At 41.3% G+C, this 15,490-nt stretch overlaps 1 protein-coding gene across 7 annotated transcripts in view; it reads right to left on the reverse strand.

Moving 5' to 3' along the window:
• Positions 1-6,448: 6,448 nt before the first annotated feature.
• Positions 6,449-15,490, reverse strand: part of PLEKHG4B (pleckstrin homology and RhoGEF domain containing G4B) — a 213,438-nt gene continuing 204,396 nt past the window's right edge. For 5 of the 7 annotated variants that reach the window (XM_030551540.1, XM_030551541.1, XM_030551542.1 and 2 more), the window contains 2 exons: positions 15,063-15,122; positions 6,450-7,323 (listed from right to left, as the gene is read on the reverse strand). In XM_030551540.1, the coding sequence (XP_030407400.1) occupies positions 15,081-15,122 (42 nt within the window). In that variant the 3' untranslated portion in view covers positions 6,450-7,323; positions 15,063-15,080. Of the gene's footprint in view, positions 7,324-13,862; positions 13,903-15,062; positions 15,123-15,490 lie in introns of all 7 variants that reach the window. The other 2 variants (XR_003998924.1, XM_030551545.1) reach the window with 2 other exon arrangements.

Raw genomic sequence — 15,490 nt, forward strand, 5'->3', positions numbered from 1 at the left:
AAGACTTGGAGCTAGTTCCCTCATCTAGCAGAGGGTGATAGCTACTAAAAAGTCTTCTTTTCAGGAAAAGAAAGCCTGGGAAAATCCACTCAGACTCAAAACGTTTATTCACCTAGATTCCAGAGATTTCAAGGAAAGCCACAAATTCATGAAACCTTGTGATGGCAACCAGATGGCGCATTAGGTGAGAGATTTTGAATCCTGATTTAGACAACAAGGAAGTGACTTGAGAACAGTCAACAATTAATAGGACATGGCGGCTTGTGCTTTGCTCACAGGCTAGATCCTAAAGTCTTTACTCAAACTATCACTTGAAGTGAATGGGTGTTTTGCTTGAGTAAGGACTAAGTACAAACCAAACAAGAACCTTAGGTTTTGACCCATATATCTTAGTACATGGGCTAATAGAAGTGATGATAGGGTAAAGTGGAATAAGCACATGTCCCTTCAAAAGTAAGGAGCAAGGGGGAATCTAGATGTTGCAGGGCCAACACACTGCTAAGGTGCCTCCTCCTGGCAGCTCTGGGGTGTAGCTCATTCCAGGTCCGATACCCCCTTCCATCGCTCATTTGTGCATCCTGCTGCCTCGCTCTTACTCTGCAACTCAGCATGCTCTCCCTTCATGGCTTGGCCCTCCAGCCAAGTCACTATGTTTTCCCCTTCCAGGGGTGTTATCAAAGTGTCTCCATCCAAACTGTCTCCAGCAGTGTTCCAATTCACTGTCCAGACTGTGGCACTTCTCCAGTGGCTACCAGGGGAAACCAGGCCCAACCTGTACTTCAGGTTCTGGCACAGTGTCCAGCAGCCAAGGTCCACAATGTCCTACCTTGCTACCATTTTCCTGAACCATTCTGGGTAAACCCTTCCTTCGTGGCCTGGAGCCCTGGGCTTTCTAACTCTTCCCCGGGTTTCCTTTCCTTGCTAACAGTCAGAGAGTGGCCACAGGATTCTTCACTGCAATCCCCTTCTGCTGCAGCTTCCTGGTGTATTGTAGCCCTGCCTGTTCTTTCTCAGCTGAGCGCCATCAGAAATCTGGGGCCACTTAGCCACCTAATTTTGCTCTGAGGTGGCCTAGCCAGTTAACTGACCCCCTGATCAGTCTCATTAACCCCTTCTAAGCTAGCAAGGGGTGAACATCCCATCATCATAGGGAATAAGAAAGATTGGGTTAGATATTTAGTCCACAAGGTTAGGACAATAAGATGGAGGAAAATGTCCTATAAATTACATTTGGTTTCTTAACTGAATATTTATAAAGTATCAGATGTACAGTGTGACACTGCACCCCATATTCATCATAGTGATAGGATTATAGCATAATTATGATGCATTTTGTACAAGATGGGTCATGTGAGGTGTTACTGGAAAACTTATGATTTGCCAAATATGATTACCCTAGTTGTGTATATGTATCATTTTTGTATCAGAAGTTATGAATATTGACTATGTATCTGTATTTCAAATATGCTTACTGTGGATAACACCCACAACTAGCCTTTCAGGTACAACACTGAAGGCGCTTGACAGTGCTAATGGCTCATCAACATAGACTAGTGGTCCCCAACTTTTTGGCTGGTTGGCGCCAGCCAAAGGACCACTGCAGCGGTGGAGCACCTGCCGAAATGCCGCCAAATTTTGGTGGCATTTCGGCGGGGATGCCTCTTGATGGTGCCGCTTGCCGTCGACAAGCGATGTCATCGAGAGGCATCCCTGCCGAAATTCGGGAGCGATGCCTCTCGATGATGTCACTTGTCGATGGCAAGCGGAGTCAGTGAGAGGCGTCCCCGCCGAAATTCAGGAGCGACACCTCTCGATGACATCACTTGTCGGTGACAAGTGTCGTCATCGAAAGGCATCCCTGCCAAAATGCAGCTAAAATTTGGTGGCATTTCAGCAGGTGCTCTCCCGGGGGTCAGGACGCAGGCGCATTAAGATGCCCCCGCGGGCGCCATAGTGCCCGTGGGCACCGCGTTGGGGACCACTGACATAAACAATGAACCATGGAAGAGTTTAGCCTTCCTGTGAAAGTTTCAGCCAGACTGCAGGTAAAGGCTGCTATGACTCAGCAAGGCATACAAGAGCATGTGACCAGACCACATGACACTGAACTCCATTTTAGTACCTATATTTTTCCATAAACTGGACTGGGAACTTATCTGTGAGATAAGAGATAAGAACAAAGGGTTCTCACCATATGGAAAAGCTCTATAAGGTGAGGAGTGACATCATCTCTTAACCTCACTCCCACCATAAGAGAACTCTTAAGGAACTGGGGGAAGTGCTGGTCCCAGGCTAAAGGGCTTTCTAGCCTCTCTATGGAAACGTGGTGGACTGCTTGTATCATCAGTCAGGGTGAGAAATTGCTAATTCAAATCCTATCTACTATATTAGGCCTAGTTTATATTTTTTGTTTATTTGCTAGGTAATTTGCTTTGATCTCTTTGCTATCACTTATAATCACTTAAAATCTACCTTTTGTAGTGAATAAACTTGTTTTATCTTAACCAATGTGTCTAAGTGAAGTGTCTGGGAAAATCATCTTGACTAACACAGGCTTGTGCAGAATTTCCCCATATTGAGGGGAAGGCAACCTATATTAATGAGCTTGCATTGTACAGATCCCTATGCAGGCCAAGATTATATAATTCTGGGTTTATACTACAGCAAGGGTGCAAGGCTGGGGAGCTGGGAAACTGGCTATTGTCTTCTGTCTGTTCTTGAGTGGCTTAGGTAATGCACTCAGATAGCTCAGTTGGGTGTGTGGTGCCACCTGCTGTTGTGTTGGGTGATAACAGGGCCTGGAGAGGCTGGTTGAGTCATCAGAAGAGCAGGGTGAGCGGGATCAGCTGAATGGTCAGGGGGCAAAGCGGTTCCCATGGCTCCTAGACTGCACCCCACGGGTGACAACCCATCACATACAAGTTCATAAAATCTCCATCTATTAAAGTTAGTCCTCCAAGACCAATTCATTTTATCCCAATGCTTGATATCTTATTGTTCCACAACAAATGTCATGATGCAACATCCTGGTATCTTGGGGAATTTTTCATATCCTGCACACCTGGGTTCAGAATGCAGAACAGCCCCATCAAATTATCAAAGCATGGATGGCTGATAACATTAGATACAGAGGAGCTCCTGGGTTTTTCTGGATCAATTCAGTGCTCTCTATAACAACAAGCCCTAATGGAAGGTGCTGCTTATTTTGTCCTGTGACACAAAAATAGTGATGTGAAAATAGAAACACCCTCCCCCCATACACACACCTTAATTACGGGTAAGCTTGGCAGTTGCCTACAAAGGAGAGTGAGGGGAATGACACATTAGTATTCTGTATTAGTTACCCACATTGCAGGTCACAGCATAGGTAAGCACCATTAGGGTGCTACTCCCCTTCCTGTGCAGGCAAGCAGGGGAGAAGGATGAATATTAACGTTACTTTATTGCCCAATGCGCCAGCCAGTATAGCTGAACTGACAGGGAGGGAGAAGTAAAGAGCTGGCACAGATTATTCCCCCCCAACACAAAGGGAGAAGCAGGGACTGAATTGTGACTTTCCAAGGGACAGCACAGCTAGACGCTGCCTTTGCTCAGGACAGATTACATTGTTACAACGTAGCCCTAAATTGGGGATTCTTGTAGCTTTGTCTATTTATCTTTTATTATCTATCTAGGGTTTTATGCCAAGAGGAGAAGGTGAGTGCCTTCCAGTTACCACTACTGTAAATGGTCAGTCGACTAATTTCTTCCCTATTTCCCCTCTGTCACTAATTTATTTATTCATCACACCCCTGCCTCACAAAGAATGTGAGCGTTGTGTATTTGGTTGCTGTGGTAATAGAATCTTGTGTTGCTTTGGCAACTGAATTAGATTATTAGGGGATAGCCCAGCCTGTTTGGCTAGCTGTTGGTCAGTTCTGTGTGTAGCAATAAATGGCTGCTTTCAAGGTTTACAGCTCTCTGTGTCTCCAGTGATTTCTCCCTAAAACTGTTGTTCCCAAGGATATAACAACATGGCAACGAGGGTGGGATCTCTGTGCTGCTCCAGCAACAGAAGGAAGGAGAAGTTAAGGTACAAAAACAAACAAACCTTGTTTGCTGCTGGAAGGGGGTGAGAACTGGCCTGTTTGCTCTGGCTATGCAAACTGAAACTAAAATCATGGCTACACTTACAGGGCCACTGGAACCTTTTGAGGAGACTATAGTGCAATGACATGTATATGTTGAGCGTTTTGAGCTTTTTGTTATTGCAAATGACATTACAGAAGAGAAGGTGCCAATTTTCTTAAGTGTTGTAGGTGCTAAGACCTACTCCCTCCTACACAGCTTACTACACCCTGTTAAGCCAGACTAAATCTTACAGTGACATTGTGGAAATCCTGGGGTCCCATTTTTCTCCAAAACCACTGGTAAGTGCTGAAGACATATATGGGAGAAGCTGTGCCCATGTTGGGCACTACTGATGTTAAGGTGGAGCTCAATGGACAGGCTGCTAAATTGCCACTGTTTGTGGTGAGAGAATTACCCAGCCTTAATGGGTAGGTCTTGGCTTGGGAAGATCCAGCTGAACTGGGCAGAAGTGCACCGGATGACAAAAGAAGAAACCGGTCTGACCACTATACTAAGGAAACATGCTGCTGTTTTTGGAGAGGATCTGAGAAGTATGAAGGGAATCACCATGACATTGAACATTAAACCTAACAGTCAACCCCAAAATATCTGAAAACCAGAACTGTGCCAAATGCCATCAGGCCGAAAGTTGAAGCAGACCTGGAGTGCCTGGTCACAAATGGAGTCCTAATACCAGTTACCCATAGCCCATGGGCCACTCCTATCGTTCCAATAGTGAAGAAAGATGGCTCCCTCCAGATTTGCGGTGATTTTAAAGTCACTGTCAACCCAGTGTTGTGTGCAGAGCAATACCTGCTTCCCCGTATCAATGACCTCTTCGCAGGCCTGGCTGGGGGACAAAGTTCAGTAAGATTGATCTGAGTCAAGCATATTTACAGATGCACGTTGATGAAAAGTCCCAAGAACTGTTGACTATTGTGATGCATAAGGGGCTTTATCGATACTGTCGCCTACCCTTCGTAATAACGTCTGCTCCCGCCCTGTTCCAGAGGGCTATGGACCAGATCTTGTGTGGCTTGCCAGGAGTCCAGTACTATCTGGATGACACACTGATCACTGGAAGGAATGAGAAGGATCACCTAAAGAATTTAGAGGCTACCCTACAAAGACTGGAAGAGTATGGACTGTGAGTCTGCAAAGACAAGTGTGAATTCTTCCAGCCCTCTACTGAATATTTGGGACACATTATTGATGCTACAGGTCTTTGTAAGACCCCTGCCAAAGTTAAGGCTATTGTGGAGGCTCCCCCTCCTCGAAATGTTAGTCAGCTTCGCTCGTTTCTAGGACTATTGAACTATTATGGAAAGTTTATCTCACAGTTAGCCACACTGCTAAAACCACTTCACAAACTCTTTGAGCAGAACAAGGCCTGGAAGTGGACTGAAGCCTGTGGTGTTGCATTTAACAAAGCTAAGGATGCATTGCTAAATTCTGAAGTTCTGACGCACTTTGAGCCATCCTTACCCCTACAGTTGGCCTACGTTGTGTCCCCTTATGGAGTGGGAGCAGTCCTGTCACACATTATGCCTTCGGGAGAAGAGAGACCTATTGCTTTTGCTTCATGCACTCTAAGCAAAGCAGAAACTAACGATGCCCAAATCGAACGTGAGGCATTGGGAATCATTTTCAGAGTTCGGAAGTTTCATCGGTACCTTTTCGGAGGAAGTTTATTATTCTCACAGACCATCGACCCGTCTTCACTTTTTGGACCCCACACAGGCATTCTTCCATTAGCCACTAGTCATTTGCAACGGTGGGCATTGTTGCTTTCCACACACACATATGAAATCAAATATCAGAAATCCACTCTGCATGGCAATGCGGATGGTCTCTCAAGGCTGTGTTTGCCAGTCAGCCATTGAGATATTGCCCAGAAGGAAATCTTTTACTTTGAACAGGTAGAGAAAACACCCTTCACCGCTATTCAGGTAAAGAAGGCAACTCGAGCTGAGCCAATATTGTCCCAGGTTATGGACCTGGTGATGCATGGAACATCTCAGTGAACCTCTCTGGTCTCACCCAACCTTGTTACCTACATGTCCAGGAGGACGGAGTTATCAATCCAATCTGATTGTTCGTTGTGGGGGAGATGTGGCATTATCCCAGCAATAAATGGCTGCTTTCAAGGTTTACAGCTTTCTGTGCCTCCAGTGATTTCTCCCGAAAACTGTTGTCCCCAAGGATATAACAGTGAGTCAGTCCTATGAATGCCCTATAGTTATAATGCCTCTTGGAAACCCATCAGAATCACAATTTTATCATAAAACAGAAGATTAAAAACCTGATAGATACTGCTCAAAGTTTCATGATTTTACAGCACAATCAAATACTTGGTTGGAAAAAAAAAAGGAACATCACATACAATAAAAATAAATGTAATGGTAGAAATTTTTATTTTTTTAAAAAAAGTATTAAACAAGGACAGCGTTTGAAGTAACAAAAGTCAAACTGTTTTCAACAATCCATGAACAATAATATGTTTTCATATTTGATATTTGAAAATGGTTACAAATAATTATTTCTATTTTTGATCTCTAGAAAATGCCATATTCTAACAGAAGTCCATGTTTACTATGATTGCAGGAACTCATGTTGCCTTTGTGGGATGCTGGAGAAGACACTAATAAGTAGATAAAAATGGATCTGCTGTAATGAGCAGCAATAAAATAATATTTACAAAAGTTCCAAGCAGTTTGTATATTTTTCCTTTTGTACAGATATTAGTTCATTTATTAAGGATTTCTACATTTACAGGATTGAACAAAATATAGTAACATCTACAACATCATCATCTGCTATATACAAGATTCAGGTTAAAACAGAAAACAACATTCTAATTTGCCACACATATGTACAAAGCCAAGTTCTACTCTTGCAGGCCTTCAATGCCACTCCCTGGAATCAACAGACCTGCATGCTTATTTGAGAGCAGAATTTGGTTCATATTTTGGAAATGCAGATTAAGAACTCTGCAACAAAACTGCCTTTAAAATGACAAACAAAAAAATAAGATGTCTCTTCTCTGGTTGTTTAAAAAAATATATTTAATTTTGATTTTGCTGATGATGAAATATCCAGTAAGAGAGTCCATGAAGTGCGTCACAGGTTTATCACCACAAAATGAATTTGGGATGATCTGCAACAGTAGAGTCAGCATGGCTGAAAATGTCTTCATAGTAATTTGACTCATAGCTGTCAAAACAATCAACAGGTTACAGTAAGTTTTACTATCTTTAGTTAAAATCAGAACATCACAACTAGCATAGTGAAGCACACAAAATATTTAGACATTAGCACTTCTGTTTATTATTATGCTGAAATATGATGATAAAAATAAAATTCAGTTTAATTGCTTGAGATTGAAAGTTTTTCAATTAATACAAAAATAGATCTGTCAGTGCAATCTATGTGTATGAAAAATATTCCTTAAGTCAATTTTAATAGATTTCAAAGAACAGTTAACCTAACTGTAAATGGTTATTAAAATTATCTATTTTAAAGTAAAGGATTTTCAGCAGTGCTCAGCACTGGCCTAACTCTGTTCCATTACAGTCTATGGTATGACTTCAGTGGGAGCAGTTAGGCCAGCACACAGAGCTTTAGAAAACATCACACTACATGTATAAAGAATCTTTAACTCTTATCAGAAATTCTTACATAAGAAAGCTATATAGAAAGAAATACCCAGTTTCAGTTTTATAATCTACTACAGAATGTGTAACTCTATTAAGTTCAATGGAGTTACTCCTGACTGAGATCGAAGTGTGTGAGAGAGGAATCTGACTCTTTAATTCATGAATTACACACAAATGCTGCCATTTTAATTGAGTCATTTCAATATCCATTGGTTTATTTGTGTAAATACGGAGTCTTACAAAGTCAGTTGTGCAAAAGTATAAACCTTTACTTATTAGCCAGTCAGATTTGTAAGAGGGAAGGGAGAGGGAATTGTGGATTTTATGATAAAAGCATGAAATTTGCCACAGTGTTAGGACATGACCTAATAAAGATTTTCAGATACGGGGCTATCGCCAGCTCATGCAAGTTGGCCGTGGCAGCCATTTAAAAAACATTGTCATAATCAGCAAATAATGTTTTACAATAGGACGTATAAGGGATGTATTCTTGGTTTTGCTTCAACAAGACCTTAAAATTGGTGTAAGGATACATTTTGTACTAATTTTGATTGTCAATGTGGTCTCTCTCTTTTTTCTTTCAGATACTACTTTGGTTGTGTGAAAGCTGTTTTGTGTTTGAGTAATATTAACTATACACAATAGTGAAAGATACAGATTACTATTGGCTGTTACTGGTGCTTCAAACTTGTTGAAAAGATACAAGCTTGTTTAAGACCCAGGTCCATCAACGGAGACATCCCATTCCTCTACTGACTGAGGCAAGCGTGTGTTTTGTCAGGAACACAATGATAGGTTGATTAATCCAGCAGAATCAAAAAAGAGAGCATGTTGGATCTGGCCATCAAACTCTAGCAGAAAATATCAGATGTTTCCATAAAATGAATGCACTTCCCATATCCACAGACAGATGATTAGATAATGGTGATGGTGATGGTATTGAGAAAACTTTGAACAAGGCACAAATCCTGCTCTATTAAGTTTTTTTTTTAAAACCTGAAAAAGCTGTGGATCACCCTGATGAACTGCAGAGGAAATACATATGTTTAGGTGACCAAAACAAAGGACCTCCAGAAAAAGAAAGGTGCTTTATTTGTGAGATGAACATACCATCAGAAGACCTCCATGAAGCTTCTACTCTCAACATTGATAGTTGAGTCCACAACTGTGCACTTTAGCTGCAAGACCAGTGCTTGCTTGCAAACCTAAGTGCAGGGAACTTAGTGGCCCAAAGGACAAAGTATCATGCAAGATGTTTGGTGTCTCTCTACAACAAAGTAAAGGGGAAGAAATCTGAGCAAAGCAACACAGAGACTACCTCTTCTGAACTGATAACATAGATTGAAGAGACAAAACTGAATGAAGACATGGGTGCAGTGTTTAAACTAGCTGTCCTCACGATGTTCTATACAGCTAGACTAGAACAGCTGCCTGCACGCATTCACAACACAGTGAAATAAAATCCCATATCCTTTCACACATTCCAGCTCTCCAAGCACACAAAGAAGGAAGGATGTGATGTGCTCCTTGCCTTCAACTAGGGCATTAAACTTGTCCTCTGAAGTGCACGTGAGGAACACTGATGAAGCAGCATTTCACCTGTCCCAAACAAAAAATTATTCAAAGGGATCTGTTTTAAACAAAAACACAGTCTACTTGCATCATTTGACCCAGGATGCCAGGCAAAATTTGTGCTTGAGTCACTACTGGCACTGATGTCCATGATATTGTGCAGTTCAAACATTAAAACTCAGTCAGAACAAGTTTCCATTCATCCAGCTACCCTTATTTTGGCACAGCTGTTGTAATACAACAACAACAACATCCATTGCCGTGAAGGAACAGAAAGTTTGTACCACAACGAAGCTCGAGAAATGCCTTTTCCAGTCTACACTAGTTTGACCCTTCATGCACTGCCATGAAAAAGTGAGCTAGTAGATTCTTCCTTTAAACTTGGATAGTCCACTATCTCCTATGACAGAAAGTGTTAGCCCCTCTACCAGCATGGCAAACAATGCATGCCAACACTCCGAGGACAAGAATGTAGTCTGTCCGCTCAAGCTCCATGGTAGTCTGTTCACTGTTGCAGCCATAGTCAACATAGACCACAATCCTAGCTCCACCACAGCAACAGACTTCTCTCAGAGAATTGGGACATCACATTTTCAGCATCCTCAAGTGGAGGGAGTTGTCCATAGAATTCCCACCCTGGACTGAGAGACTGCGGCATCAGTGAAGAAGTCTATATCATCACTTCCTGAGTCTTATAGAATTGTCCCTCCAAGGAATTTGAAGAAAACCAAAGCTGCCATCCCTGATGCAAATGTTGAAATGAAAACAGACTGCCAGCTGATTACGCAAGCCCTGCAAGAAGAATGCAGGTGGCTTGAACAAGTAAGGCAAGCATTAAGTCTGGATACCTTCCACGGAGAACAAGACACTTCCTGGGGAGTTTACCATCCCAGACTTTGCCCCAGCCATCACCGTGCTTCTTCCCCTTTTCAGATGACTCTAAGTCTGTGCAATGATTCGTCAGGCCATGGATGTGATAAGGAACGCTGTGCACCACCTAAATCCATGTGCCAGTGATCACTGTGGATCAACTTCTTTTCAGCATAACCAAACTGATACAGTTGACCTGTCCTGCTGGGAATGGAAAGGACAAATTTGTTATGTTGAGTGGTCTTCATCTGGAAATGGCAAGTCTAAAGCTGATTGAGATGGGCTAGAAGACAGTGGATGGACAGAAGCCCTTGTTCAGGCCAAAGTGGCTTCCCCAGGAACAGCTGACTCCTTCCTGAAAGTGTCTCATGAGAAACTTTGGCCTACCAGTGGTCAGTACATCTTGCTCTAAAATGCATACACACAGTATATCCAAGGTCTCAGGGAAGATGAGGCCACATGGGGTAATATAAATGGTGTGGCAAGTGGAAACTAGAAAACCCAACATCCCACTTTTGACATACCACACTTAATCTGGAGCTCCTCGTCTTGACCTATGTGCTGTCAATCTGTCAAACCTTGCTTTATACACTGAATGCCTTGGAAAGCTGTCACTCTGGTTCTTTGCATTAGATCGTACTAATTATGCTCAGTAGGTGCCTGTTCATCCACAAGATACAGTAAGCCTTCACATAGTGTATCCAGACACAGCTAAGGAGTTCCTGAACAGGAAATCCACAGTTTGCAAGACCCGGCATACTTTCTTTGGAATTGCACTTGACCAAGCTCATGAGCAAAATAATGCCATAATCAAAGGGCACAGTGGAGCTGTTGATCTAACAAAATATCCAGAGGCCCTTCGATGGTGGATGAAAGTGGGACCAGAAGTAGCCAGGGTGATAGGAGAATCTGAAGCCACAGTAGATAAAGGAACCACCTGAAAAGATCTAACACAAAGCACCATGCGCAGATGGTAGTGCCCAGGCTTCGTTTACACAACACGTCAAGGCACTTGCTGAAGTCATAGAAGACATGAGCAACCTCTTCTTAGAGGAGAGTATAGACTTAATTAAACTGGACACTGAAGACATTGCAGACCCTGCTGTGATTGTCTCTGCTAGGGAATTTGAGAAGATCAGGAAGCAGTAGTACATCTCATTTAAAACAGAGAGATTGCAAGACAAAACCAAGTCATTAACAGAGCATATCAAGCAAAATAAACTCCCCTTGTTCAGTAGACCTCGTGCAAGGGAGATCTCCAGGACCAAATAGCAGCTCTTCTTCTTGAAAAATGGTGGGGAATGCAATGTTTCAATATACTGAAGACTGAAAGACTTCCTTGTTTCTTAATTCATTTTAAGCTGCATGTTTATGTAAGATGCCTTTTCAATCTTTCTGAGACACAGAAATATCCTGTTAAGCATAGACCAATCTGAAATATCGTTATTAGCAAAGAGAAATGTAATTTCCTGTTCATGAACAGAAACTTGTAAACTTATTGTTATATTTCTATGTAATTAATATTTCTATAAATACTCCTTGATGCACCTACAATGCATGTTAATTCTAAATATTTTTGTATAATCTCAAGCCATCACATTTCATTGCTTTAGTTTTTAGGTCACCTAGGGCAATAGGAATATAAAAATACAAAATAAAATACAAAAAACCCCACAGTGGGATGGTTTAATACTATAAACAATCAGTATCTGAAAAACATTAGAAAAATGCATTCAGAATTTAAAATGGCTGCCATGGCCAGCATGGGATGAGTTAGTGATGTCCCCATATTTGAAAATCTTTATAGGTCATGCGCTAAGACTCCAGGAAATGTCATGCTTCTATTATAAAACCCACAATTCTTTCACAAATCTGATCAGCTGTATGTGAGATAAAAAGAGTAAAATGAAGGACTAATTCATTAGACAAAGGAAAAAATCCCTGTCATAAACAGATAGTTAAGGGTTAATGCCTCTTTTACCTGTAAAGGGTTAAGAAGCTCAGTAAACCTGGCTGACACCTGACCAGAGGACCAATAAGAGGACAAGATACTTTCAAATCTTGGTGGAGGGAAGTCTTTGTTTGTGCTCTTTGTTTTGGGGGTTGTTCACTCTTGGGAGTAAGAGGGACCAGATGTCAATCCAGGCTCTCCAAATCTTTCTGAATCAGTCTCTCATGTTTCAAAATTGTAAGTAATAGCCAGGCAAGACGGATTAGTCTTATTTTTGTTTTCTCAACCTGTAAATGTTCCTTTTTTGCTGAGAGGATTTTACCTCCGCTTGCTGTAACTTTGAACCTAAGGCTAGAGGGGGTTCCTCTGAGCTATATGAATCTGATTACCCTGTAAAGTATTTTCCATCCTGATTTTACAGAGATGATTTTTTTTTTACTTTTTTCTTTAATTAAAAGCTTTCTTTTAAAGAACGTGATTGATTTTTCCTTGTTTTAAGATCCAAGGGGATTGGATCTGGACTCACCAGGGATTGGTGGGGGGAAACGAGGGGGGATGGTTAATTTCTCCTTGTTTTAAGATCAAAGGGGTTTTGATCTGTGTTCACCAGGGGATTGGTGAAGCCTCTCAAGGCTGCTCAGGGAGGGAAGGTTTTGGTGAGGACAAGAAGCGATCCAGACATTGAAATTTCTGGATGGTGGCAGAGTTACTAGATCTAAGATAGTAATTAAGCTTAGAAGTGTCCATGCAGGTCCCCACATTTGTACCCTAAAGTTCAGAGTGGGGAAGGAACCTTGACAATCCCTCTCCCTAAAAACCCACGATTGGGTAGTTGCTGGGGTTTAGCCAATCTGTACAGAAAGCAGGGCACAGAGTAGGTGGAAAACTGGCCTAAAACTTACCTTTGCACATCTCTGTTGTGATTACTGCGTGCAGAGGCAGTCCTTTTGGTGTTCTTGTTCCTTATCTAACACATTAGTAGGGTATGTATATTGGGGCATATTGTGCCAATTTTTAGGCAAAGATTCTCCATTGACTTCAATGAGAGTTAATTTTAAGAACCGATGGTGTGATAAATCTTTGGTTTCTGACAACATGCGGTCTCTTCCATTCTTAAATTGTATTTGGGAATTTTGTAAATGTTATTTGTAGAGTTGGTCAAAATGTATATCAAAAATAAGATATTTTGTGAAAAATGGCCTATTTTAGTGAACTAAACTTTTTGTGAGAACTGGCATTACCAAATTTTTTTGCTTTTTGAAAAAATATTCCCTGGCATTTTTAACCCATATATTATTTGCAATGTTATTTAAATGTTTATCAGAATCATTTTAGAAATAATTATTGAAACAACCAGTTTACTGAAAACTCTGTTTCCAATAAGAAAATGCGATTATCAGGAAATGAAAAATGTAGCTTATTTTAATAAACATTTATAATATTTTGATTAACAACTCATAAAAGGCATTTCAAACTCTGTGAAACAGAAACAACTTTGATATTCAGGGTTTTTTGTTTTGCTTTTGTGAATGTGTTTTTCCTCTTTTCTTCTCAGTTATTTCGTTGTTATTTATTGACTTTAAATTACTTTAACAAGAAATGAATAATACAGGGCATTTCTCTAGCTACATGAGGGAGACTGAGTGTTTTCCCTCCAAACACTCCCATATTTTTGTACAAATACAAACAGTATATATACTGACCTATAGCAGCAGAGCCTGGAACAGTCTGCCTCAGGCATCCCTGGTCACACAAACAGGTTAGTCAATTCTTGTGCTGTAACTCCCCCCAAAGGCTATGCAATCCTTGTGTGTGTATTTGTGAGCCAGGAGGTAGCAGGGGATGACAGAGGATATGTCTACACTACAATTAAATACCTATGGCTGGCCTGTGCCAGCTGATTCAGGGTCCCAGAGTTTGAGCTAAGTCTGTTGAATTGAGGTGCAGCTGTTCGGACTCAGGCTGGACCCTAGACTCTAGGACCCTGCGAGGTGGGAGGGTCCCAGAGCTTGGGCTGTAGCCCAAGCCCTAAAGTCTACACCACAATTAAACAGAGTTAGCCCAAGCCCTGAGAGCCTGAGTCTGCTGGTAGAGGCCAGCCCCGGGTGTTTAATTGCAGTGTAGATATACCCTGAAGGGCTGCAGATGGGCTTGGGAATCAGGAGTTGTTGAGCAGGACAGGCAGGGAGTTTTTCTGCATGGACTTTCCTAACCTCTGGCTGCTACCTACCACGACAGGCTAACCTCCTAGAGACAAGCTCAGCCTGCTGCATGCAGCCAGCACCTTCAGCCTACCAGGCTTTGAATCCAGGCATTCCGTGCTGGATTCTGTCTTTACTACTTGAGTAAGCGCATGCTAGAAATGCATCATCTCCATCAGCATTTTACTTCTTTGTTGGCATAATCACCAGTGTTTAAAATTAAACTGTTAAGACGACATGTATATGTACATACATAATAGACACATACCAAATGGCATAAGCAAAAATAGGCAGTACTGCTCTATGTCAGGCATTATGCAGATAGTAGAATGTAGACCCCATTACATCATTTCATACCATTGTTATAGCAGCATGTGTGCAACCCACAAAGCAAATTTCTGTGGGCCAGAGAGGCAGATATGAGAAAGGGCAAACATTCAGTGAAGTAAGAGAGTGAATTACAGGGAGAAAGTATAGTACTTTTTTACCAGAGCACTCTCTAGAGAAGATTGTTAATAAGGGGTGACACAAATAGGATTCAATAACTTTTCTAATATTGTTAGAACATGCAGATCAGTTTTAAGACATTCTCTCATGCCCCAATTTAATTAGTTATTATCTTATAATTAACATGGCAGCCTGGAGTCTTATTAGCTTGATCATTTTAGTATAAGGATTGAGCTGAGAAAACCAGTTACTTACTGAATTTAGGCCTGTCAGTCAAACCATTGTTGAGAGGCCTAATACATGAGAGGTTTTGTTCTGACGGAAAAGGGAGGGAAATCTAATTAATACCAACATTACAGTTTGCTAGGAATAACCTGGATCATACTAACACAACAATGGGATCATCAGAACCTTTTGGTCACAATGGCATATCATATAACATTCTCCTGGTTCTAGGGATAGTTCAAAAATGTGTCTTTAAACATTTCTAAACATTACCTCTGCTTAATCATAAGAAATGGAAGATGAAAATATTGGATATCATCAATATGTTTTGCTTCATAAAATAAAAATATAAGATGCACCATCATCTTCCTGATTTTATACATGCAGCAGGAAATCGTTCATAATAATGTCCCCAAAACACAGTTAGCACATTTTTACATTTTGGTTTCTAAGAAAAT

This window comes from Gopherus evgoodei, chromosome 2, assembly GCF_007399415.2.
Source record: "Gopherus evgoodei ecotype Sinaloan lineage chromosome 2, rGopEvg1_v1.p, whole genome shotgun sequence".
Taxonomy (NCBI): Eukaryota; Metazoa; Chordata; order Testudines; family Testudinidae; genus Gopherus; species Gopherus evgoodei.